Source organism: Sus scrofa, chromosome 4 (genome assembly GCF_000003025.6).
Source record: "Sus scrofa isolate TJ Tabasco breed Duroc chromosome 4, Sscrofa11.1, whole genome shotgun sequence".
NCBI lineage: Eukaryota > Metazoa > Chordata > Mammalia > Artiodactyla > Suidae > Sus > Sus scrofa.
The window spans coordinates 79,888,903-79,916,701 of record NC_010446.5 but is presented as its reverse complement, the minus strand read 5'-3'; the positions used below and the strand labels follow the sequence as shown (position 1 = coordinate 79,916,701).

At 44.5% G+C, this 27,799-nt stretch overlaps 1 protein-coding gene across 6 annotated transcripts in view; it reads left to right on the top strand.

Moving 5' to 3' along the window:
• SPIDR (scaffolding protein involved in DNA repair) overlaps nucleotides 1-27,799 on the top strand; it is a 315,808-nt gene that overhangs the window by 274,043 nt on the left and 13,966 nt on the right. For 5 of the 6 annotated variants that reach the window (XM_021090636.1, XM_021090640.1, XM_021090638.1 and 2 more), the window contains 6 exons: nucleotides 1,631-1,771; nucleotides 19,559-19,646; nucleotides 20,489-20,632; nucleotides 20,724-20,783; nucleotides 22,950-23,154; nucleotides 24,059-24,205. In XM_021090636.1, coding sequence (XP_020946295.1) covers nucleotides 1,631-1,771; nucleotides 19,559-19,646; nucleotides 20,489-20,632; nucleotides 20,724-20,783; nucleotides 22,950-23,154; nucleotides 24,059-24,205 — 785 coding nt within the window. Of the gene's footprint in view, nucleotides 1-1,630; nucleotides 1,772-19,558; nucleotides 19,647-20,488; nucleotides 20,633-20,723; nucleotides 20,784-22,949; nucleotides 23,155-24,058; nucleotides 24,206-24,292; nucleotides 24,479-27,799 lie in introns of those variants that run through there. The other variant, XM_021090641.1, reaches the window with a different exon arrangement.

Here is a 27,799-nt window from a genome sequence, read left to right as displayed (position 1 = left end):
AGACCTGATCAAAGATGCACAAGAGCCATATGGAGAAAACTGTTCTAAAAATTGGCCTATGTGCCCCCCCAAAGGCAGGACTGACTCCTTGTGCCAGTCACTGCCAAACCTGAGATCAGTTTCTGCCCACATAGGCCTCAGTGGTCGCTCCCTCATTCTCACGTTTAAGTGAGAACAAAAAAGCTTGTAGAGTTAAGGAATATTTTACAGCAGGTACCAGGGTCACCCACATGGTGCTTCCTCCCTTCGAAGCCATTTGTGGTCCCCTGAATATGCTGTAATTTATGGAAAATGTCTCTGGTGGTTCAGGTAAGATGAGTTGATCGTGGGCCTTTCCATGCAGACTGTCACACCAGCAGCAATTTTAGAAGATAGTATTCCGAGGGCATGGGGCTCCATTGCTAATAAGCCAGCTCAGGCTGGGACTGTGTGGATCGCCATGGTTCCCATCCCGATGAGCCAGTGAGGACCTCAGGCCTAGACCTGCTGCATGAGCAGAATGAAATGGGAAGGCATGTCTGGCTGGATGCGAAAAAGTAGAAGAGGACGGTAGTAATTGCTCATCTCTAGGGCAGAAGTATATAAAAGGGCACTCTGCCTTGGTTGTTTGAGATGCTGGCAAACATCAGAGCAGATTTAAGGCTGAGGTAGGAGCCAGTTCCCCACCTCTCCCTTCTCAACACAAGCGATTGAAATTCTCTCTAGTTCTAAAAAGCAGATCCATGGAGATGTTTGTATTCATCTTGACTTTGGTGTGTATTGACAGACAGCGATGATTACAGAGCAGTGGGATGCATCAGGAGTGGGGCAGGTGTTAACTTCAGGGCGTGGGAGCAGGTGTCGGACCACCAGTCTGCCCTCCCACATCAGGGAAACAGGGACCTGGTCCCAGGGCTCTGCTTCGGCTTCCCAAGTTAGAGAACAGAGAGGCAAGTCAGGGCAGATACTAAAGCACTTCCCTCCAAGAGGTTATATATGATACAGAATAGTTAGGGGACAAAAACAGCATTATAAATTAACACAAAATTGCATGCTTTCACCCCTGCCTTCACACAGCACGTTGCTCCAAACAGGGCAATATCGTGAGTGACTGGTTCAGTGTTGAGCAGCCATACTCAATTTAGTGTTGAGCAAACATAAATGTTTCTGTCATGGCAGACAGGATGAAAATGGATCCTCTCTTTCTGGGCAACAATAAAATATTTGATTTGAAAGGGTGGTCTTTATGTGCATTTAAACTACATTTGGTTTTAAGGGTGTAGTTTTATGTCAAAAGAATTCTGTCTCCTGTATTTTGTGGATAGTGATCCACACATCTGCAAGTACAAATCTAGGGAGTTCACATTTCAGTTCAGTGTCATTTATCCTGATTCATCCATTTAGGAAGATAATTCCAGTGGATTTTTAGTGAAGGAGAGGGAAATTTCTGACCTCTATACTGAATCAAAAACTGTCTCCTAGGAGTTCCCTGGTGGCTCAGCGAGTTAAGGATCCAGCATTGTTACTGCTATGGCATGTTGATTGATCCCTGTCCTGGGAACTTCTGCATGCCATGAGCACAGGCAAAAAAACAAAACAAAACAAAAAAAAACCCTGTCTCCTAAGAGCAAATGTGAATGCTTTTTTATAGAGTCTGCCTTCTTGTGCAAGATGCCCACGGACTCTTCAGTGAGGTACACACGGAGGGCGCTCCCCTGAAGGACAGAGAATTGGAGGGGAAGTCCTGCAGGCTGGCTGGAATGAAGGTGCTGCAGAAGGCCACCCGAGGAAGGTGAGGACACCACAGTAGCATCCAGTTCACTATAGTAACATTTCTAATTGTACTTGTATAAAGACAATAAACTAGGATCTTAGAGTTTGCCTCTGAAACAAGGCCAGAAATTGAGTGAAGCCCATAAAGTACTTCTGGGAGAAAAATTATAATTGACAGCAAAAATAATTATGCAGGTTTAATGATTCACAATTTTATTAAAATCAAGAAGATTAAAAATATTATGTACATGTTTTAATTCTAAAGTTTTTCTATATATTTCCCTATCTATGATAACAAGGCAGCTTTGCATCAGTCAGTTTATATAAATGAAAATATAACTTAGTGAAAAGGTGTTTTATAAGCTTTAAGCAGCACTCTTAATTTGTCTTATCTTTTTGCTTTCCAGAGCAAGAAAGCTTGTTCTCTGTCAAATAATCATCTTAATCTGTGAATTAGGGAAAAGAAAAAACATTTTTAATGAAACTATCCTGTCATATAGAGAATTAATGTAAACAGTGAATTTGGAGTTTCCTTTGTAGCCTCCATAGCATGCCATTTTAGCTCTCTTGATGGTAATGTTTTGTTTAATTATAGTAATGTCTGAGCCTATAACAGTTATCTGATGGAGGAAAACCCATTAAGCATATATGCTACTCTGATTTGGAAGCAGTCATTGGTAGCCACCTCCAGTGGTCTGTATAATGACTATTCCAGCTGTGGTCTTTTTTTTTTTTTTTTTTGCTTTTTAGGGCCATACCTGTGGCATATGGAAGTTCCCCGGCTGAGGGTCGAATCAGAGCTGTAGCTGCCAGCCTGTGCCACAGCCATAGCAATGTGGGATCTGAGCCACATCTGCAGCCTATACCACAGCTCTCAGCAACGCCAGATCCTTAATCCACTGAGCGAAGCCAGGGCTCAAACCCGCATCCTCATGGATACTAGTCAGGCTTGTTACCGCTGAGCCACAGTGGGAACTTCCTGTGGTCTTTCTAAACTGTGAGCACTGCTGAGCATTTTTCCTGACTGACATCTCTCACTGTGCTTTCCCCTGACCCCAACTCTGTGCCTCCTCTGTCTTCCCCATGGCACTGTGCAAGTGAACAGGTGAGTAGTGACCGTGCCCAAGACTCGGCCTTCCTGAAGGGCAGATCCCTGTGAGTTCCAGGTAGATACAAGAGCATTTTATTGATTCTTATAGGTTAGTCTCTAACAAATGCTTCTTTTTGTTTATAGATGGTGTCTGTGTTACACTGTCAATAATCCCTTATAGATTAGGGAGAGAGCTGTCCAGATATTTGGAAAGCTTATTGAGTCACATGAACCTTATCTTTATGAAGTCTGAACCCCATTTGGTCCTCAGTTTCAGAATCACAGGCATCTGAAAAGATGACATGTGGTTGTGGTAAGCAAGGGGCTGCCTGCACCTTGGCCTGATGGCACTCACTGCCCCAGCTGCATAGACTCTGCACCAGCCTCCCTGCCTAGCACGCCAGGGCTGGTGGCTCCCCGTGATGGGGCTCATCCTCCAGCTGGCAGGTCTCTGGGTGTGCTGCTGCCCAGAGGAGGCCACTCCTGGGGATGCATTTCCTTGGGGATACTGCTAGGCACTGACAGAGCCAAGGCAGGGTCCAGGGGCCTCTGGCTCTAAAGGACGTGTTCTTCTACAGTGACACTATGCGGCCATACGTGTGCCTGATAGTTGTCCAGCTTTGGTGGGTTACACTGGAAGCCTTACTACTATCTGCAAACATTGCCATAGGAAATGTTTTTTTCCATGGGAAATGCATGGAGTACTCTAAGTAATTCATTTACATTCGAACTTTTGGAACCTATTCCATTTTTAAATTGGTGATTAAATATATACTTTTTTTAGGTTGGAATTAAGTTCTTTATCTCATATATTTAACTTTATTTTATCATCCAGCCATCCAAATATTTAGATTGTTTTTGTTCTTTTGGAAACTATATTTCTTCAAAACAAATTATTAAATAGTTTTGGAATGCTGACTGTTATAACTGCCTATTAGTGATATCATCCATTGTTGGTCGCCCATCCATGGCCCAGTAAAGACAAATTGTCTCTTTTTCTAAAATTATTATGTTTCATAGCAACTCTCATAAACTGTAACAAAATATACTTCTTAAAATTTTTAGCATAATACACTTATTTCCCAAAATTCAGGGAAGTATAACTATAATTATATAACTCCAATATCTAATACAGAAATTTACTTTTTTGCCAGTTGGAAGAGAGTTTTAAGTTTGGCCTATGTCATGGAGTCTTTTAAATCTTAGCTCCCAGGTTTCATCTTGTCCCCATTCATCATGACGGAAATCACTGCTCCCTCTGATGGCTTTGGGTAGGGTGGGCAGTCAGAGAGATTTGCTGCCGGACCCCCACATAGGGCCCCCACCTGCCTCCTCAGAACAGTTGCATGAAAACATCTGTCAGGTCTTTTGTGTTTCTCTGACACATTTTTGGAGTTGAGCAGCCATACTGATTGGTCAGAATCAGAAGAGTCAGAGAATAATAGCCTGGATTTAAAGGAAAAGGCCACTTTAAAACAGCACTGCTGAGGCATGTGCTCTGCCTTGCTTTCTCCCTCCTGGGAGGACTCCAAGCTGTTTGTCCAGTGACTGAGGCATGTCCCCTGACCCTTGTCATCCCAGGTGGCCTCTGCAACAGTTTAGAGGTCAGACAAGCCAAAACCTCACTTTACTTTGGTGTCATAATTCTGTGTATGAGCTTTATCTTTTTATTGCTGATTATTATGTGCTTTTATTTTTATGTGATGGGGTAATACTAAGGGGGAAAAAGTTTTCTGAAATAACGTTAACTCTATATGTATGAAAAATATAGCTAGCAAATTGGGGAGGGACCTCTCAGTTTAAAATCCTACTAGTATTTATATCCCAACTTGTTAAAATTAATCTGTCTAAAATACAGAGGCGTGTCCCCTGACCCAGATTCCCAGATACTATTTTATTTAGATCTCTCAAATGGCCCTTTAAGAGTAATGTACTGGAGAAGTCTATTGAAGAGCATTTAGTAAGCACAGAGGGGCCTACCTGAGTGCTAGAATGACAAGGAAGCAACTAACATGACTTTTGACCTTGGATTGCCTCCCTTTGAACTGAAGGCTAGACCTGCCCAAGGATTTAAGTGATAGAAATCTTAAATGGATGGTCTCAGAAGTTTTCCTGAAAGAAGTGAGAAGGATGTTTAAACATCTTGATCTTGCAGAAAGAAAATTTCTCTTCAAATTGGTAAGATGGTATCTGCGAAGACGTAAAAGTAGGATTAGGAGGAAGGTTAACTCACTCATTTATTCCTTTTTTTTTTTTTTTTTTTTTTTTTTTCCTTTTTAGTGCCGCACCCGTGGCGTATGGAGGTTCCCAGGCTAGGGGTCAAATCAGAGCTGCAGCTGCCAGCCTACACCACAGCCACAGCAATGCAGGATCCAAGCTGCATCTGTGACCTACACCACAGCACACAGCAATGCCGGAGCCTTAACGCACTGAGCGAGGCCAGGGATCGAACCTGCAACCTCATGGTTCCTAGTTGGATTCATTTCCCTGTGCCATGACGGGAACTCCTCTCTCATTTATTTGAATATTTAATACCTTTTTTGGCTGTGCTCCCTGGCTAGTTGCTACCGTGCTAGATTTTTGGGATTTATCCTAATCTGAATGTATTAAAATTTTAAAAAAATACCAAAATAAAACGTCAGCTAGATAAACCCTTAAATCCTATCATTAGGGATTCTGCATTGGTCCAAGAGAAAATTAGGGGCCCTAGAGGTTTTTGAGAGAAGAGAAGAAGAGATAAAAACATGAAAATGGAGTTAAGATTATCCTGCTGTTGTACTTTATATAGACTTGGCACAGAGGGAGATTGGAGCAGGGCTTCAAATCTGGAAACTTCTGCAGCAGTTGAGGGAGGAGAGGAAGAACCAGGTAGCACTGCTTTTTTCATTTCTCATAGCTCGGGGCAGCCCTGCTGGCAGCTGTAGTGGACGCCAGGAGTGCCCACTGCCTCCTCCCTCTCAGGACTCCCAGCCCAGCAGGAGAGCAGGAAGGTGGGGAGGACCCCCCCCACACACACACACACACCCTCCCCCATCTCTGGTCCGCTTTGATGATAGAGAAGGGGGTTGGGCACTCTGAGGGGGGTGTATTTCAGAGAATGGTCTAATTAATTATTTATTGTTTAAATGCCAGCTTTTGTTTTAATGGTAACAGATTAAGTACGATAAACTGTAAATTAGAAGCCAAGCTTGGATAGCATGCTCACAAATTAACCCCATTGGTCAGAATACAGAAGCCCCTGGAAGCCTCCCTCCCACTCCCCAGCTCACTGTACTCAGGGCCTGGAGCTCTCAAGTCCCCCCTGCCCTCACAGCCAGTTCTCACCTAAGGATTTTTCCTCCTGCAGCAGCTACTTTGTGTCCAGTGCTCAGGACTGCATGGGATTCACGTGACCTCACTCCCACCAGAGGACAAATTCTAATGTCAATGAGAGTGACATGTTAGCAGAATAGGCAAACATTAACACTTGTCTGAGGAGCCCTGGGATGCTCCCCCAGCTGGCTTGCATGGGCCATGTCTGGGCTGCCCACCTGTGAGTCCCATTGGCTCATTGACAAGCAGACCTGGCCTTGTCACTCTCACACCTATTTGCGTGGTATAGACCATTGTGGATAGGAATACCTCATGGCCAGTGTTTTAGGCTGGCCTGCCCTTCATTGGGCTCTGTGGGTACAGGCTTAGCTTCTTGCTCACCATTTTATTTCCTGTACATAGCTAAATCCCTGCCAGATGAGAGGCTCACAATAAATAATTGTGGAATGGACATTACTTGTTTACTTAGGTTCATTGTAGAATTTCCCTCATCAAGATTTGAATATGCACACTTTTACTTTTTAAGCAGTAATTATTGGTGCTCAGTTTTGGTGGGACAAATGGAGACTAGGTTGGCCCCAAGACCAGTGTCCAGGGAGGTAAGGACCACGCCCTGTGTGTATGCTGGTCCCAGACCCTAGGTTCCCCTCACTAAGTCCGGGGGTACATGCATGATGTTGTGTTGTGAGAGCTCTTTGTCAAGGATGGAGGATGGAGGAGGGCCCAGCCAAGGTGAGGGTGACTGGCCAGAGGCCAGGCCCCGCTGTGACTCTGGGGCACCAGGGCATTGATCTCCTGGGAGACCCTTGTGTGGCCCACGTGCACAGAGGTACAGCAGAGGGAATGTTTAGGAGTTGTACAGTCTGCGTCGATGGGGCTGGGGGTAGGGTCGTTATTAAGGAATCATCTCAGATGCTCCCTTAACAGGAAATAAGCAGTGGCGAGAGCTCTCCTGGGGGAAGAAACTTCAGTGGCAATTTCCTTCCTTTGATTTCCCCTCTTCAAAAAGACTACCCTCTTCAAAAAGATTACCCCAAGTTCCCTTGGGGTTTGATGTCCAGAATCTCTTTGCTCCTTGCTGTGGTTGGAAACCCTCTTTTAAGGGACATGCCTAAGAATTCTTTCATCATTTTGAAAAATGAAAACCACCCAAGTTTCTGGAAGGAGAATAAAATGTCACTGAAAGAGAAGGTGCCAACTCCTAAAACCAAGGATGCTCAAAGAACTGACTGAATGAAATGAAGCACAGATCCATGTAAAACATGATGCTGAGCGAAATAGTCCCACATAGGATCACAGGTTGTAGGAACCTATTTATATGAAACAAACAGACAGAATGCAGTTTGCTGGTTCTGGGAGGAGGGAGCAGAAGTGACTACTGACGGGTACAGGGGCCAGATGACATTGTGAATGTGCAAAGTATCACAGAACTATGCACTTTAATGTGGCTAATTATTGATTTACATTAATTTTGTGGGTTTTTACAAGTTGGGGGGGAAATGAACTGATTGCCTAAAAAGTGTTTACACTGAGTTATGAAAACAGCTATAGTGTTTCATAAGTCCAGTTGGAGAAGAACAGTTTCTAAATGAAACTTCTGGGCATAATTTCACATAGCTCAAAAAGACCAACTGGGAAATAGAGGCTCAGAAAGGACATGACAATTATTTAACCTTAACCATTTAGGACAGATTTGTTTAGTAAAATGGCTACCCCTCTAAATCAGTCATTACCTTTATCTTTTCAATGAACACTCCTTAAGAGGAAAATATTACATATCTATCTGTATAATCAGTGATAGAGACACTGAGTAAAGCATCTGAAGGGGAAAAACAGCAGATTAGAAAAAAGGCTCCACGCACCCATCAGGTTGATCACAGGAAGAGGAGGAGCAAGAACCACAAACCACCTGAAAGAGTCGTTTGAACTGTGTAAGCCAAGCATTAACCATTGTCAAGTTTACTGCCCTAGTAGTGTTTCGAAAAACTCTTTAATAAAGATGCACTTACCGCGTCATCAGTTAGGTAAAGAGGCTTTGCTCTCGCTGGCCTTTGCATGTCTCTCTCCACTTGTCCGTTAACACAGCACCCGAGTGTAGCCTCAGAGCTGGAGTCACAGTCGAGTTTTCAGACTGCTGAGCTTCCAGCAGGGAAGCCCTGAGAGTCTACTAAGATTTTTGCTGGGTGGGTGGGGCTTGTAGGTTCATCCAGTTTCCAGGCAGACACCGTAAATTCATTCCTGTTATCTTTTGACAAAAAATAGCCTGCCGTGCTGAGGCCAAGTGTTATTTATTGTCATGTCCTCTGTAGCAGTTAACAGAGTGTTCAGTAAAAACCTGACGAAAAATGATGACGTCTGAACCAAAACTGTCACAGTAGTTCTTGGTCATATAAAAACATAACAGAACTTTTAGTAGCAGTCTCAGAAGCGGCTCTGATCATTCCCCTTGCTCCACCACCTTCCCTGCCATGATCGAGAGACAGAATAGCACCAGTTACATCGGGGGGATTTAGCTGTGTCAGCCCAGCTTGTGCCAGGGGACTTGCTGTTAAAAGACAACACCAAAACTTCAGAAGTAGAACTCTGGCCAGCATTGATCTATGTCTTTATTGTCTTATTTTTACAAACAAAATGGGAAGAGAAAGATGAGTAATCCAGAAGGATGATAACTAGAGTTGGAAGTGTTCTATTTCTTTCCAGGAAAGGAATTAAACCCACTTGGAAATTGCTAGCCTTGTCAGTTATATGATAATAATGATAGAGAATGGTTAATGAAGCCAGTGGAGTTGAAAATACAGAGATTGTAGTTAAAACAGGGATTGGAGACACCAGAAGAAATATCAACTGATGCAAGAACATTAAAAACAACTGCTCCCTACCCCTCCAGGTTAGGAATTTATCTGGTGAATTTACCTGCACACAATAGTAAGTCTAGAATTCAGTAAGTGAACAGGATTTTTTTTTTTTTCATTCTTTCCTTCTCTTAGAAATCTCAACACTCCCCCCATCCCCCCACCATTCTCACAAAAATCATAATTATCTACCAGCAGGGGACCGGTAGTTTTAAAACTTTTGAGCTTTTAAAAAATAGAAATCCAAAAAGAAAGTTCCATTTTAATAACAAATCCATGTGGTGGGACTGTTCTGTTCAAAACTGGGAGCTGGGTGGGTCGGAGCCACTGTAACTTCCCACTCAGCTCCCAGGGCTTCGTGGTTTGCAATTATTGAGGATTAATTGCTGTTATAAACATGTCACATTATCAATATGTTCTTTTTCTCCCTCTCTCAAGATAATAGCCTGTGGCAGTGGCTATTATTATGGGGACATGTGATTCAGAAACTAAGTGGAGTGTTCCTTGTTAACCTCAAATATGAAATACGGATTTTTAAAATATGCTTTCGTTAAGTGCCTTCTTAAATATAGAGAGTCTTACACATTTTAATTTTAGGAGAAATACTCTTAAATCTTTATGTTTGCCAATGAAATTCCTGTCTATATGGGATGCTGGAAGTGGAAAGAAAAGGAGTTTCATTGTCACTATAATCCCTCTTTTCTTTCCTTTCACTCTCCAACTAGCTAGAAAATTAGTTAGTGTTATTCTGTTCTTAAATAAAGACCTTGATGAAGTAATGACTTGGCTCAGCACCAGTGAAGTGGGCCTAGAGCCAGGTCTATCAGATTCTGGTGCCGGCATCCTCCATGCTACAGCTGACGTGTAATTACTAACAGTTTTAGGGGAATTTGTTTCTGTAAATTTCTCATTTGCTTTATAGGTATGATCCGTGGTCCTTGAATCAGAAATCTGATCATTTCTTGTCAGGGGTGTTGATTTAATTTAGATCCTTGGTGTTTTCCATTATTTTTGTTAAAGCAACAGCAGTGAGCCATCTGTATGCTAGAATGATCTTGAGTGACCAGGAAGCACATCAGATCCCTGGTAAATAATCACACTGATTCCTTCAGTTTTAGTTAGGGATTTTTTTTCTGTTTACTTAGACATTTATTAATGAAAATATGGCTTTTTTTCCTTTTCTTTTCTTATCAGGGCCACACCTGTGGCATATGGAGATACACAGGCTAGGGGTCAAATGAGAGCTACAACTGCCAGCCTAGAGCACAGCCACAGCAACGAGAGATCTGAGCCTCATCTGCAACCTACACCATAGCTCATGGCAATGCCAGCTCCTCAACCCACTGAGTGAGGCCAGGGATTGAACCTTTGTCCTCATGGATACTAGTCAGATTTGCTTCCCCTGAGCCATGATGGGAACTCCAAATATGGCTTAAGAAAGGTAATTTTCATTACTGTTTTTTTAAAAAGCAAGAGAATTTTCGTTTCTCCCCAGAATCACTAAAAAGGCAGAGAATGGTCATGGAGGCCTCTGAAGCTGGACCACATGTTGTGAGAAGCCTCGGGTCAGGAGTCACAGTGTCCTCTGTGAAGGAGCAGTAATGCTGCCGCTGCTTGCACTGGTCGTTGCTGTCAAAATAATTAACATATAGAGAAAAGGAAAGTAGTATCTCCTTCCCATTGGATGTTCATTCCTCATGTTCTCCCATGAACTTAAACGTGTCTCTGGTTGCTTTTCCCTCTCCAGTTTCTGCCACTTCTCGGCAGCAGACGTTTGCATGTGTGCGTGTACTTCCTTCTTTACTAGTCTTTTAGGTTCAGCTTATTTATAGGGAAATACAGCAGATACAAACTATGCCTGATTGTAGAGTGTGGTGCATGAATGTGGAGATACCCGTGGCACCAGCACCAAGCTTAAGAAACAAAACGTGCCAGGTGTCCAGAAGCCATGGCTAGCCTGTGTCCTGATGACACCCCTGAGCCCCCAGGGCCATTGCAGTCGTTCAAGTTCCTCCATGGTTTTCTTTGTAGTTTACCGTTTTGTGACGTCCCTCAAGACCAGTCGCTTGGCAAGAGGGTTTCATTGGTTCCCTTCTCACACCAATGTAGATGGCCCCAGCGGGACCATCAGACTGTCTCTGGAAGAGTGTACGAAGGGAGGCAACCTGATGTGTGAGTTCATGATAACAGAGTGGTCTGTAAGGAGGCACATTTTCTTAAGTGTCAGAGTGCACTTGTTTATTTATTTATTTTTTATTTTTTGTCTTCTTTCTTTTTTTAGGGCCACACCTGAGGCATATGGAGGTTCCCAGGCTAGGGGTCCAATCGGAGCTGTAGCTGCCAGCCTACACCACAGCCACAGCAATGCAGGATCCAAGCCGTGGCGTCTGTGAGCTGCACCATGGCTCATGGCAATGCCAGATCCTTAACCCACTGAGTGAGGCCAGGGATCAAACCCAAAACCTCATGGTTCCTAGTCAGATTTGCTTCTTTCACTGTGCCACGATGGGAACGCCCAGAGTGCACTTACAATAGCATTTGGTAGAAGCATATGGATCTGTCAGAAACTACAGGCTGACAGATTTGTGGGGAATGTGGGTGTTCCTGTTTCCACACTGGTGAGTAGATCAGGTGACAGTTTTGAAACAATAAATTCCACCTGGGACATGAGACCAAATTAAGAATGGTCTGCAGAGGTCCAGATAGCAGCATGCAGCAAGAATCCCTTATTTCTTGTGAAATTGAGTGTGTGATATTTTGTGCTGAGGTAGAGCAGAAGTGTGCAAAGAACTTGTCTTATACAAACTTGTGCTAATTAATATTTTTATATCCTAAATCTTGAGGAAATGATTGAGATTACGAAGGACACTTTTTTAATACAATTAGCAGATAATCGTGTAAAATGCAAAATCACAAATTTATCTTCCAACACTTATATAATAAATTTAAGCAATGGTTCAAAGGAATGGTGCAAAAGGCTTAATTTGAGATGTGTTTCATTTCCTTTTTTCAGTTTCTCCAACTATCTACAATTTAAAAATATCTTTCTGAAATTCATGGAACCAGCCTTGGAAGATGTTTAGTAATTCCCCACATCTATAAGATATTTGGGGGGATATTACTAGCAGAGAATGGTCAGAATACCTGATTTGATGCCATTACTGTCTAATTCCAGAACATTTTGATCACCCCCCCAAAAAAGAAACCCCATCCCTGTTAGCAGTCACTCCCTGCTACTACTAATGTACTCTTTTTTTCTGTGAATTTGCATATACTAAACACTTCGTATGAAGGATCCATCCTGCTTCTTCCATGAGCATCATATTTTCGGGGTTCATCCATGTTGTATCACGTGTCAGTACTTCCTTCCTCTTTATGGCTGCCGGTATGCTAATATATGCTATATCAGTCTTATTTATCCATTCATCTGGTGATAGACATTTGAGTTGTTTCCGCTTTACTTTCTCGTTGTTGTGAACAATAATACTGCTGTGAACATTCAGAATGGACATAAGATTTCAGTTCTCCTGAGTGATACCTAGAAGTGGGATTGCTGCGTCTTGCCAAACTGTTTTCCAAAGTGACTGTCCCATTTTACTCCCTCACCAGCATAGTGATGTATTTTAGTCCCTGATCATCTGACCTCAGGATCTTAAGGTTGCCTTGGCCCCTATCAGTTGTTCATGATCTCTTGGGCCATCTGGTTAATGTCTAGCAGACCAAACCTCTGGAGGAAATGTATTTTGGTATCAAGGCAAAAGTTTTAGTTCATTTGACATTGGCTTGTGTGTGTTTGATGGTGACATAAAAGGACATAAGGTGACACAAGCTACCTTCTGGAAGACAGTCAAGGGCACAGAGGCAGGCAGAGGGAGGGAAGGAAGATGGTGAAGTGGACCTTGGGCAGCACAGAGGTTTAAAGACCAGTTCTAGGTTTCTTGGTCTCCAGACCTCTTAATACTTTTCAAATTTATTGTGATTCCAAGGAGTTCTTTCACTGTGGTTATACTGACCAATAATTACCATATTAGAAATTAAAATGGAAAAAATTAAACATTTATTAGTTCACCTAAAAATCCTAATAATTGGAGTTCCTTTCGTGGCTCAGCGGTAATGAATCCAACTAGGATCCATGAGGATGCTGGTTGGATCCCTGACCTCGCTCAGTGGGTTAAGGATGCAGTGTTGCTGTGAGCTGTGGTCTAGGTCACAGACGTTGCTCAGATTCCATGTTGCTGTGGCTGTGGCATAGGCCTGCAGCTGTAGCTCTGATTCGACCCCTAGCTGCTGCCCTAAAAAGCAAAAGCAAAAAAAAAAAAAAAAAAAAAAAAAAATTCCTATAATTAACCTACTTAGTAACATAAATAGCATTTTTATGAAAAATATTTTCTGAAACAAGGCAGCTTTAGTGAGAAGAGTAGTGTCATTCTATGTTTTGCAGCTCTCGCTAATGTCTGGACTAATAGAAGATTGTGGGCTGGTGTCACTGCTCTGCATTCAGTCTATTGTGCATTTTATGTCTACATCATGTAACCACTAGAAGACTCCACTCTACACTCATGAGAGAAGGAAAAATAAGGTCCTAGGAAATTGTTCTGGCCTTGCAGTTCTGGCCCTGAAAGGATCTTGGAGACCCCCTTTGACAACCACTGCTCTGAAATACTCCACCTACAGATCACCTGTCCTGGAAAGCCATGAGTACAACCTAATAGTGGGTACAGAGAAATTAGCAACTTTGTAGAACATTTTACATCCCCAAAATTTGCTTGGTTAAGAAAAGTTCTGAAATCTCTGAGGATGAATTAACTCCATGAACAGGTTGTGTCTGGTCTTGTGGGTGATGTCACCACTGTGATTTAAATCTCCTGCAGCAAGTTCCACTCCACCTACACCTAAAAGAAGTGGCTCAGGCAGTCTCAGATTACCCAGTGGAGATTTGGGGGTAGTTAGAGGAGATAGCATCAGGTGGGGAAATAACCCTAAAATAACTGAGAACAGGCCCAGAGAGTAGGTATTGGCGAATGATCTAGTTTGCTCAAAGGGAGCTCACAGCCTTGCTTTCTCTCAATGGGCTGTAGTTGTGATCTGCTTCCAGGTGACACTGGCCATCTGCTAGTCAAGAGAAATCACCCTGGTACAACAAGGCTGCACCAGTGTATACAATTAGTGAAATAAGGAAGTTCAGCAGCATTTCAGGTGGATGTTTCTACAACTCCTCTCGCTATTGTCCCAGTCACACTCTGCTCTTGTTGCCTCTTCTTTGTTCCAAGCAGCCCTGCTGTGGCTGCCCCAGAACTAAGCCCGCTCCTCTTGTGCTCATCAGAGTGACCAAGAGCACTGGGAGAAAGGGTTAAAGAGCTGCCCTTCTCAGCCAGAACTTCAGAGATGGATCTGCCCACTTGGGGTTCTTGGTTGCAAGCACATTGTTGTCCCCACATGGCAGGCCTGGGCTCTTGTTGCATCCCAGAGAAGCACCTGAGTATTGACATCATTTCAGACTCTTATGCTGAATTTGGCCTCATGTTGGTCCCCTCCCTTTGTGACTCATTTGTATATTTTCTACTTAGATTTCAACAGCTTCCATCCTTGGGGTGTAGGGTATGGGGAGGAGAAAGATGGGAGAAGCGAAAGGAATTGGCCTAAAGGAAATGAGAGAAGAGGGCAGTGAGTTTGCCCTTTAAATGGCATCCCTACTGTCTTCATCCAGCTTTGCCAACATTCTGTCACTGACATCACGCTCATAGCACACTCCATGTTCTCATATTCTCTGTCCTTGATGTCCTCGCAGTCTCTTCTCTATCAGAGAGGTTCACACTGGAAGCTAAATGTCAGGTTCTGATGGGTGCTTTAAAAGTACTAAATAGGTAACCAGCACAATAAGGCAAAAAGATCAGAAAGGAAGAGATAAAACTGCCTCGCTCAGTGGGTGAAGGATCTGGTATTGCCACAAGCTGGCATAGATTGTAGATGCACCTCAGATCCGGTGTTGCTATGGCTGTGGCATAGGCCTTAGCTGCAACTCCAAATCTACCCCTCGCCTGGAAACTTCCATATGCTGCAGGTGCAGCTGTAAAAAGAAAAAAAAAATTTATTGTTGATATAGACAGGCCTATTCTAACCTTATTTGTAAATACAAAGGAACTATAGTAGATAAAACAATTTTGAAAATGAATGAAGTGGGAAGAATCACACCTAATTTCAAAACTTATTATATGGCTTCAGGAAACTGGCACTGGTGGAGGGTGACACTGATTGGTGGAGGGTGACACTGATTGGTGGAGAGAACCTGCAAACAGGCCTGTGGGATTATGACCAAGTGATTCTTGACCAAGGTGCAAATAAAGCAGTTCAAAGGAGGAAGGATAGTCTTCAACAGATTGGATGTTTATGGGCAAAAACTTTGTCTCAACCCAATCTCATGCCACAAAATAGATCTTAGGTTTAAACATAAAATCTCTACAGTCTTTCGTAGAAAACCTCTGGGACCTACTGAGTAAAGAGTTCTGAGATGTGATATGAAAAGCATGAGCCATAAAAGGAAAATTAGTAAGCTGGGCTTTGTCAAAAGTAGAAACTTTTACTTAACTGCAAAAGATCATTTTAAGAGAATGAAAAGGCAAGCCACAGACCATGAGAAAATATTTGTGAACCTTATATCTTAGACTAAATAATGAACCTCAAAACTCAATAGTGAACACACACATAAGCAGTCTAGTTAGAAAATGGATAAAGGACACAAAGAGACATTTCCAGAGGCCCTTGCATGGCAGATAACCACATGGACAGATCTTTGACATCACTGTGCTTAGGAAAAGGCACATCTAGGCCATGTTGAGATATTCCCACCCTCCCATCAGAACAACTAAAATGAGAAACAGTGCCAATATCAGATGCTAATGAGGATGTGAAGAAACTGTCTCTTATGTTGGTGGGGCTGTAAGATGGTGTGGCTCTCCAGGGACAGAGGTGGCAGTTCCTTTAAAAACTGAACTTACCTGAGCAACTGTACTCCTTGGATTTATCCAGAGAAAAAAATCTGCATTCACACAAAAACCTATACACAAGTGTTTGTAATAGCCTCAAACCGGGAACAACCCAGATGACCCTCAAAGGTGAATGGTAAACAACTGTGTCACCTCCACCATGGACAGCACTCAGTAGCGAAGAGGGACAGACTGATGATGCTTCAGCAGCTTGGGTAGGTCTTGGGGTCATCTTGCTGAATGAAAACCTCAACATGTCACACACCATATGACTCCGTGCATGTAACCTTCTCAGTGACAGAGCTGGAGAGATGGAAAACAGAGGTTTGGGATGCTGGTGGAAGTGGGAGCACAAGGAACATGATGGGATAGTTCCATCTTGATGGTGGTTACAGGAATAGACATCTGTGAAGAAATGGCAAAGAACATGCGCCAGTGTCCTGTATTTTCATAAGAAAGTGGGGAAAGGGACACAGGATCTCTAGTCTACCTTTGCAACTTTCTGTGACTGTAATTATTTTAAAATAAGTTTTTTTAATCAAGTAAATTAATGACAAAATGATTATAAAAATGATAGTAATTAGATAATTATGAGTAAATGATTACTGCTTTGGGAATTTACTCGAGTGTAAAGGTGGCAGCCTCCTAATACCAGTGAGGGCAGCAGGAGGTGCAGACCAGGCCCATGTGACAGAGAGGATGCTCTTTCCACTGTGCTGCACTTCTTTCCACTGTCACCACTGTTCAAGCAGAGCCCTAGCCTTTTTCTTTTCAAAACAGATTAAAAAAGTGATATATGTTCAAATTAAAATTTCATCGTCATAAAATAGAAGGTAAATGTAGGGGGAAAAAGTACTTGGAGTTTTTCACAAATCCTTCTAAATATAAAGTTGGGCTTTTGGGGGGTTGTCTGTCTGCTTTTGCTGCCCCACAGCTTGTGAAGTTCCCAGGCGAGGATCAGATCCCTGTCAGAGCTGCAGCAACACCGGATCCCCAACCCACTTTGCCAGGCCAGGGGTCAAACCCATGCCACGGCACTCCAGAGATGCCACCAATCCTGTTGTGCCACAGTGGGAATTCCTAAAGTTTTATACCTAACTTAGAAGCGAAAATTGGATTTGTAACCCTTACACATGGTTAGGAATGTAAAATGGTATACAGCACGTGGAAAACATTTTGGCATCTGTTTGGCACTTTTTTCCCTCAAAAAGCTAAACATGAATTACCATGTGACCCAGCAGTCCCGCTCCTAGATTATCTCCCCAAACGAATGAACACTTGGGTCCACAGAGATGCTCGGAGCAGCGGTGTTCACGGTAACCGAAACGTGGAAACACCCAAATGTCCGTCACCTGATGAGTGGATGAATAAATATCATTTATCCATATCATAGAATATTATTCAGCCCATAAAGGGGGTGAAATACTGACAGGCTGCAATGTGGATGAACTTTTAAAACATTTATACTAAATGAAAGAAGCCAGGCACAGGATACATGTATGATGTTATTCCATTTATATACATTGTCCAGGAGAGGTAAACCTATAAACACAGAAAGCAGATTAGTGGTTGGAGGGGCATGAATGATGGCTTAATGGACACGGCAGGAGGTGGTGAATCTGTGTGGTGTGGAGGTGACAGCAACATTCCGAACATGCATTTCTCCAAACCACAGTAGGAGATCAGAGGTGCCAGCTCTGGTACCCACAATGAGGTTGTGTCTGTGTCTATGAGTGTGGGTTATTCATTCACTGAGATGCTACCCTTCATCTCCGCTGGCACATGAGTGCCCATCTCTCAGGGAGTTGCATGGAAAGAAGCAGGAGGTGCCACTCTTAGAAGGAGGTTAGGGACAGGAGCCAGCAGACAGGCCACAAAAGAGAGGCGCAGCAGGTTCCCTGGCCCGTAGCGTCCAATGGGCTTCTAGCGACCAGTGGCTGCCTCTGAACCTCACCTGGCCCTGGGTGCCCACCCCTGTCCAGTTACCCACAAAAACAGCTGCTGCCAGGAGAAGGAGAGAGTGAATTTTCACTTGTGTCCCCCTTCGCTCACTACTTTTGCCCTTGATTTTAACCAAGAACTTGGTACTGGCCAAAAGCCGCACCCACAGCCCTCTTTCTCTGGTGACTGGAGTGAGGGCTGAGGGTGGTGAGGAAGCTTTGAATCTTGCTCTCCTTGATGCTGAGACCCTCATTCTCAGTTCTGAGGTTTTCAGTTTTGTTAACTGCTGGATCCTAAGCACCTAAAATAGTACTTGCTTTTTAAAAAGTAAACGTTATCTCTTAATATTGTTGAAACTTGGCAAAATCTAAGACTTTGTGATATACTTTCCTTTTTTGCAACTAAAACATGATTTTTAAAGTTGTAGTAAAATGTACATAACACAAAACTTTCTATCTTAACCGTTTTTGTCACCATCCATCTCCAGCCCTTTGCCAGCTTCCCGAAGTGAAGCTCTGTCCCCATTAAACACTGACTCCCCACCCCTCTCCCCGGCTCTTGACAGCCACCCTTCTACTTTCTGTCTCTGTAAATTTGCCTCTAGGGACATCATATAAGTGTATCATACACTATTTGTCCTTGGGTGTCTGGCTTTGTTTTAGATAACTTATTGATAATTTTTCTTTTTATATACGTAGCATGTATCTGTTTTAGAAAAATATAGGAAATACACGAGCCCAGGAAAGAAAATGTTTCACCTTTAACCTCTGCTCAGATAACCACTGAAAACATTTCTATATCCTTCAGAGAGAAACATAATTTGTTGTTTGCTTTTCGCTTAGCAAAGTATCATGACTCTCTTTTTTATAGTGTTTATTAACATGTAGTTGATTTAAAATGTTTCAGGTGTATAGCAAATTGATTCAGTTAAGTTTTTCTGATTCTTTTCCATTATAGGTTATTATCAGATATTGAATATAGCTCCCTGTGCTATATAGTAGGACCTTGTTGTTTATTTTATATATAGTCATGTATAGCTATTAATCCCAAATCCCTAATTCACCCCTACCCCCGCTCACCCTGCTCTCCCCTTTGGTAGAGTGTCTCCGTTGAGTCTTTCTGTTTTATAAATTAGTTTATTTTGTATCACTTCTTAGATTCCACGTATAAGTGTTATCATATGATATTTATCTTCCTCTGTCTGATTTACTCCACTTAGTATGATAATCTGTAAGTCCATCCATGTTGTTGCACATGGCATTATTTCATTATTTTTTATAGCTAAGTAATATTCCATTGTATATATGTACCACATCTTTATCCAGTCATCTGTCACTGGTCATAGAGGTTGCTTCCATGCCTTGGCTATTTTAAATAGTGCTGCTATGAACATATGGGTGCATGGATCTTTTCGAATTAGAGCTTTCTCTGCGTATATCAGGTGCATCATAATTTAGTGAATAGTCTCCTTCCTGTCCTTAGGCAGTCAGGTTTGAAGGTCTGTATGTCTGTGTGCCACCGTCTTCATCACTCGTCCTTAATGGTGGTTCCTTGGCATTTGGCCTGGTGTCTGTGGAGCAGGTTTGTGTGTGACCAGCTCACTTACTAAACATCTCTTCTTTTTCCAGGATGGCAGAACTTTTCAGCTTGATCGACACCATGTGGCCTCCAGTGGCACTTCTGAAAGCACCTGGCAACAGCCCAGCCTGTGAAGAGGTAAGCCCAGCACTGAAGTGCTTCCTCTGGTCGCACCTGCCTTGTGCCAGATGCTGAGTGAGGTGCACAGCTCAGTCCACACCCCGAGAAGCCCAGTCCCAGGAGCATGAACCAGACCCACTCGCCTCCCTGGCAGGAGCTTTCCCCACTGAGCTGTGTCCATCCTTCCTGAGGTTACTTTATGGTGACGTCTCTCGACTATCACCATCACACACCCTGCACAATGAGGGTCTCAGCCTCACATCAAACAAGACATGGGGTAGGTTCTCCCAGCACCTTCCAGTCAGTAGTAGAGCTGACACTCAGTCACCAGTTAGAGCAGAAATTCAGTAAACAAATTCATGGCTCAACCCCTGGCTGAGTCAGGGATTTCCCTTTCCTTCCTCATCAGAATGTTTATGGTAGCTGTTTACAGATAGCAAAATTGACTGATTAAAATGTGTCTCTCCTTTCTACTTGGAGTCTTATTTATCCACCAGGCTGGCAGCACTACTTTGGGCCATAGCTCCCCAGGCTGAAAGCTGGGGCCACCTGGCTTGCGCAGTGACTGGACCTGTGCTAGGCCAGCAGCATAGTGGTCAGAAGCTGTTTCTAGATTATTTACAGGGAAGAAGTTTCTGAATGTGTTCTCAGTGTACTCTGAAGGATACATTTCTAAAAGGAAATCTGGAATCAGTAATGAATTCAGAAGCACAGAAGTTTTTATGCTTGGTCCCAGAGGGAGACAGCATGACTTGTTTCTTACAGAGCCTTCCAGAGAGTGGTCTGCATCTATGAATAAGTATGTATCAAAAAGTAGCTTTATGTTAATAGTGTTATACTTTTGTCTTCATTTTGAACAGGAAAAAAACCATCTTCCTCCTCCTAGCTTCTGTTATATCCTCACTGCACACCCAAATCTGGCACAAATTGATATCATTGAAGAAGACCCCATTTCTAAGCTGTACCAGCCTCCAGTTCCCCGCTTCTTAAAGGAAATTCTCCAGGTGGCGTCTTTGTTTCTACCACGGTCTCAATTAGTTTGCTGTGTCTGTGCTCTCAGGGAGACATTACTCACCGTTTTTAATGCTTTTCCAGACTGGTGGCCTCTGTACCCGTTGCAGTTTCTATGCCAGAGTGATTTACCGAAGACCACAGGTAATCAGTCTCCTCTTTCTTGTTAAGTGTTATACAGGTTTTTAAAAGATAATATCTCTCAGAAATTAATGGAATACCAAAATAGAAACAAAATTCACCTGTGGAGTTCCCACTGTAGTGTGGCAGGTTAAGGACCTGGCATTGTCTCTGTGGCAGCACAGGCTCAATTCCCAGCCTGGTGCAGCAGGGTGAGGATCGGACATTTGCCACAGCTGTGGTGTAGGTCACAGCTGTGGCTCAGACTTGATATATGGCCCGGGAACTTCCACATACTGCGGATGCAGCCAAAAGAACAAATCCACTTGTGGTAAAACACTAATAAATCCATTCCTTGTGCAGTGGGACTGCAGCCACCAGGATAGTATTAGGGTGTGAAGCAGGCAGGTTGTGGAAAGGAAAGAGAAGCTGAACCTCATTTCCGGGGTGAAAGTAGACATTTCAGGATTGAGCCTTTTCTTGCACAGTCAAGGGACCCTGTGGTGCCTGTGAGGCTTCATGCAGTTCTGCAGAGCGGGACCCACAGGTCAGCTAGGCCAAGACCAGGGAAGGGGTGCTCTCAGCAAGCCAGGAATCCCTGCTGGACCTTAACTCACAAGGGAATGTCCCTGTGTCACAGTCATCTGAGAGGGCATGGATATGTCCTTCCAGTCATTTAACAGAATTAGCACCTCTCCCGGAACAAGAAGGTGACTGACATTAGTCACCAGCAGCACTCCTGCAAGCCATTCTAAGTCCCTGCTTCACAGGCAGGGAACAGCCCCCAGTGAGGACACAGTCCAGCACCTCGTGTGCCTCTTACTTCCAAGGCTGACTGCGCTCCTTCACCCGCTGTCAGCGGAAAGCTTGGGTGCACTGAAGCTTGGCACCTTGCACATGCATGTTACCCTGAATGCATCTCAGGTGGCAAGTGAGAGACGTCAGTGGTTCATGATGTAGCTGCTGTTACCTGCAGGTAGAGTTACCTCGGCACGAGCAGCAACCTTGTGGCTCTCACTCCGCCTGCTCCTGCCTGCAGCCCGGAAGTTGTGGTACAGGAAGCAGATGTCCAGGGCTGACCCCACAGCCAGTTCTCAGCCACCTGCCTAGTGGAGGCCCAAGGCAGTTGTTGGCCTCACTGAGCAAAGGAGCCTGGCTCAGGGCTGGCTGAGAACATGGACCCCCTTCTGTCCCAAGAAACAGGCTTCCCTTAGCACAGGCACTTCCTGGCAGCAATCATGGGGGTGTATGTACAGAGGACTAGGGAGCCAGTGGAACAGATTCCTCAATTCACTGCATTTCTTTATACTTCCTATATTCTGCTTTTTGTGGGAAAGAAAATCAGTGGAACCCAGCTTCCTCAAAGAGGATTTGGAATAAGCTAAGTCCTGGGGCAAACCACCTATATGCTCTAGGGTGCTAACCATCCACTTTAGAGTGCACGTGAGTCACTGCAAGAAAGATTCAGTTGTGCAGTTCCCTGGTGGTGCAGCAGATTGAGGATCCAGTGTTGTTGCTGCTGTGACACAGGTTTGATCCCTGGCCCGGGAACTTCTGAAGGCTGTAAGTACAGCCAAAAATTAAAAAATAAAGTAAGATTATTGCTTTGAAAAATAATTTTGGGAGTTCCCGTCACGGCTCAGCCGTAACAAACCCAACTAGTATCCATGAGGATGCAGGTTCAATCCCTAGCCTTGCTGAGTGGGTTAAGGATCTGGCATTGCCGCGAGTTGTGGTGTAGGCCACAGATGTGGCTCAGATTCCACGTTGCTGTGGCTGTGGTATAGGCCGGCAGCTACAGCTCCATTTCAACCCTTAGCCTGGGAACTTCCATATGTTGTGGGTGCGGCCATAAAAAGTCAATAAAAATAAAAGTAATTTTGGATAGGAGGTCCTGTCATGGCTCAAAGGAAACAAATCTGATTAGTATCCCTGAGGACACAGGTTCAATCCCTGGCCTCACTTGGTGGGTTAAGGATCCAGTGTTGCCATGAGCTGTGGTGTAGGTCACAGACACAGCTTGGGTCTAAAATGGCTATGGCTGTGATGTAGGCCAGCGGCTATAGCTCCAACTCGACCCCTAGCCTGGGAACCTCCATATGCTGCAGGTGTGGCCCTAAAAAAAAAAAAAGTTGAGGGGTATAAGAATAGCTATTAAGTTACAGCCTTGACTGTGTCTTTAAATTATAGGTAAACAGTTTGCTTCCAGAGCCAAGGGAGATATGGCTGGTGGTGACCGACATTACTCTGCAAATGCAGGATGAGGACTCTGGACTCCCCAGAACCATGCCTGTATGTGTGGCCCCCTCATGTGTGCTGGGCCAGGATGTCCAAGACGCGCTCTCCAAAGCCACCTCCCAGAGCTTCCTCTTCAAGGATGCTCTCCGAGACCAAGGTATATTTTCCTCTTACTGGCAGCTTTGATGCCAGAAAATAGCTTTGTGCATTCTCGATGCCTCTGCCTTGCTCCGGAACTGCTGGCCCATCCCGAAGTCCACTGCAGACATGACCCCTGTGATGGCTGCCTGGACAGAACCAGAGGCCTCTGCAGTGCTGACCCAGCTACAGGGGACACCAGGGATTACACAGGGGTGGTCTGTTAGGGACACACTTTACAGGTGCGGAAGTCACCTGAGGCCACTGCCTGCAGCATCATTTTTTAAAACAGACCAAAGGCTAGGACGTTTAAATATATACAGTCAGCCGTCAGTATCCACCCCACTGCGGACACCAAAGTCTGCAGGTACTCCTGTCCCTTCTGTAAAATGATGTGAATGATGTGACCTGCACATGTCCTCTTACACTTTAGATTATCTCCAGACCACTTACAGATGTCTGTGCTGTGTAAATAGTTGCCCATGTGCAGCAAAGTCAAATTTTACTTTTCAGGACTTTGTGGAACTTTTTCCAAATATTTTCTATCCACCGTCATTTGAATCCATGCTTGTGGAATCTGCAGGTGCAGAACCTGTGGGTTCGGAGGCCTGTGTGCTTATATCACTTAGCCCTTTTTTTTTTTTTTTCCAGTAATCAGACTAGGATCTGGCCTATATTGTATTTTTCCATTTATAACTTGCATGACACAAAATTTGCCTTTCTGAATCAAATTCAAGCCAGGTGTTTGTGTGTGTTTCCAGGTCAGTGCACAAGACATTGAGCTTCCTTTCTGCCCAGCACTGTGTCTGTCTGTGATACGCAGGGACCCCTCGGCAGTGCCCTTGGCCCTCTCCCCACCCTAACCCCAGAGAGCTCTTACCCCAGACCCCACGGCTGTGATAGCTGAGTGTCTCTGTCTGCAGGGCGGATCCTTTGTGTTGGACGCACTGTCCTCTTGCTTCCAAAGCCCCATCTGGATGTGGCTGCTGGTGCCTGGGAGCTGCCAAGCCCTGTGAGGCTAGATGACCTGGATTCTGTCACTCAGGTCAACTCCACTTGCAGTGTTCAAGGTGGGTAGTCAATCTTGATGGAAGAGGTGTTTGTATTTTCTTAAATATCACATTTATTTTATATTCCTTTACTCTTTATTCATCCAGTATTTGTTGAAGCCTGACATGTTCCAGACATTGGCTGCATAAGTAAAAAAATCAGAAGAGACCCCTGCCTCTCAAACTCGTGGTCTGTGTAGGACAGCCAAACTCAGCCCCGAAGCCTCCAGTGCTCTTCCAAGTGCCAGTGCCTGGACCTTCCTCACCTGTGGGAGCCTTGAGCCCAGTTGGAGGGGGGAGGAGGGGGGTGGTTAGACAGAGGGGCGGGGCAGGAAGAAAGCAGACCTCTCACAGACCACAGCAGGACAGGGTGAGCACCCGATCTGGAAGGAGGGGTCTGGAGGAAGGCTGACCCGTGAGGTAGGGGTGGGGCATGGCCTTGGTACAGCCAGGGTGGGGCGAGACAAGGGAGAGGAGTAGGTCTGGAGGTGGGTTTAGCCGGGAGGAAACTTGACAGGTGGGGCAACAAATCCAGTCCAGAGGGAACACGATGTGGGTGGTAGGCAGGAACCTCTGTGAAGGTAATGCACTTTCCAGAAAGTACAGAAATTCTGAAAATAACCTTGAGGGCCTGTTTCCTCCACCCTTGGACCCCTAGATTCCTGAACCCCATTATGAACAGCAAAAGCTGTGATCCCACTGTTGCTTGAATCCACAGTCCCCTGTGTGCCTGGGAGTTGAAGCTGTGATCATTGTGTTGAGGTCATTTGGATTTTCCCCTCTTTACATCTCCTTTCACTGTTAGTATCAAAACATAACTGCTACAGCTTATCAGTCCTGAATAAGCGGGCTCTAAGTCACTGCATGTGGGTCTCCCACTTTCTCTACCCTGAAACAGGGGTAATAGAACTGACCTCAAAGCACTGTTGAGGTGTACGTGAGACGCACTTGTGAGGCTATGGAGCTGGGGGAAGAGGCCAACACTCAGTGCTTCCACTGCCATAGGCTGGTGACTGAGGGCTGGGGGCTGGAGCTGGTGACGCAGGGGTCATGGCCCTGGGATGTTCAGGATTGCTCAGGCAGAGTTGGTAAAGGCTTTCCAGACAGGAGGGAGGGCAGCGAGAAGGCCTTCATGGTGCGGCTGGTTCTGTCTTGCTCTGCTGTCCCAACCATGCTAAGGAGGTGGAGTGATCGGATTTCTGTCCTCAAGAAGCAGTGCTTTCAGCACCATGGAGAGGCTTGGTGCAAAGCTGGGGCTGGCTGTCGGCAGGGAGACCATTGCACTGCCATTTGGAGGAGTGCGGGTGAGGGTGGCTGAGAGTCTGCGAGGCTGAGCAGCCCCTAGCAGACAGGCAGTGAGGACAGAGCATGTGCAGACCCTGGGTCATCTGTCATAGCCTGTGGCCTCCAGCCACCTGTGGAGAAGCTCCTATCCCCTCCCCTCCCTCAGAGTGGGGATCACTCCAGGGCTCAGAGCAGAGAAGGGTGAGGAAGCATCCCCCATTCAGAAGTCACCACTCAGGCCTTAGGGGAGCAGACATCACCACCACCCAGAGCACCGAGGAGGGTTTGGACCCTGACCCACTCTTAACTGCAGCCAGGAAGTAAGGGACACAGGCCGAGGAGATGTGCAGACACTCGTGGGAAGGGGAGAGGAGAGACCCAATCTTTCTAAGGAACCTCTTATTTTTTTTCCATCTTTTTGTCTTTTAGGGCTGTACCCGTGGCATACGGAGGTTCCCAGGCTAGGGGTCCAATCAGAGCTATAGCTGCTAGCCTACACCACAGCCACGTCTGCAACCTACACCACAGCTCAGGGCAGTGCCAGATCCTTAACCCACTGAGCAAGGCTAGGGATTGAACCCGCATCCTCAGAGATGTTAGTCGGGTTCGCTAACCACTGAGCCATGATAGGAACTCCAGAACCTCCTAATTTTAAAAATAATTTATAATGAGACTTAAAACACATAAAATTAACCATTTTAAAGGGAGAAATTCAGTGGTAATTAGTCCATTTACAATAGTGTGCCACCACTTCCTGTTTTACATTTTGTCTTTTGTCATTTCAGTGGCTTTGAAAAAAAGTGGCATCTAGTTTTTGATCACAGTGTAATTGAGGTGAAATCTACCCTTTTAAAGTGCACAACTCTACTGTTTCTAGTGTATTCACACAGTTGTGCAACCATCCCACTAACTAGCTTCAGAGAGAAATGCTGTGTCTGTCAGCAGTCGCACCCAGCTCCCTCCCAGGCTCTGGCACCCACCCCTCTGCCCTCTGTCTTCATGGACACTCATGTAAATGAGTCATACATTCCATGTTCCTTGGTTTCTGGCTGCTTTCACTTAGCAGAACATTTTCAAGACTTTTTTTAGGCGTCATTTCTTTCTGTGGCTGAATGTTTCACCGTATGGCTAGACCCTGTTTTGTTTATCCATTTATCAGTTGACATACATTTTTTTATGATTTTTATTTTTTCCATTATAATTGACTTACAGTGTTCTGTCAATTTCTGCCATACAGCAAATTGACCCAGTCATACATATGTGTGTGTGTATACATATACATATATATACTTTTTCTCACATTACCCTCCATCATGTTCCATCAAAGTGACTAGATATAGCTCCCTGTGCTATAAGCAGGATTTCATTGCTTATCCACTCCAATTGCAATAGTTTGCATCTATTAACCCCAAATTCCCCGTCTCTCCCACTTCCTCCCCCTCCCCATTGTCAGCCACAAGTCTGTTCTCTAAGTCCATGCATTTCTTTTCTGTGGAAAGGTTCATTTGTGCCATATATTAGATTCCAGATATGAGTGATATCATATGGTATTTGTCTTTCTTTTTCTGACTTATTTCACTTAGTATGAGAGTCTCTAGTTGCATCCATGTTGCTGCAAATGGCATTATTTTGTTCTTTTTTATGGCTGAGTGGAATTCCATTGTGTATATACACCACATCTTCTTAATCCATTCGTCTGTTGATGGACATTTAGGTTGTTTCCATGTCTTGGCTCTTGTGAATAGTGCTGCAATGAATAGTGCTGAAGTGCTGCAATGAAGATACAGGTGCAAGTGTCTTTTTCAATGAAAGTTTTGTCCGGATACAGACATACATTTTTTTGATATTATGAATCATGCTGCTATGAATGTTCATGTAAGGCCTCTGAGTAGACATCTGTTTTCTATTCTTTGGGTGTATTTCTGATGTTTTAGATAGTTTTCATGTGGACCATGATTATAAATACAGCATCAGTAGAATGAGAAAGAAACTGTGATACCTCCATGCTTGATGGGGAGGCGTCCACAGAAAGTGACCCTCCAGAGAGACAGAAGAGGAGACTGAGATTAGATGCTCCAGGTCCACACAGGATGACAGAGGGCAGTTTCAGGAGGTAAAAACCAAGGCACAAGAATCCACTGTCCACTCCAGCCTCCCTGGAGAGGGTGGTGTTCATGGAGGGTCTTCCAGCACTGCCATGAGTGACACATGGGCAGTGGACGGAGAGCTGAGCCAGCAAAGTTCATCTCATGCCCCTAGAGCAGAGCTTTGTAGCAGGCCACCTCACTGCCCTCCACATCCTCACCAGTGTTTTAGTTTGTCAGCCACTGA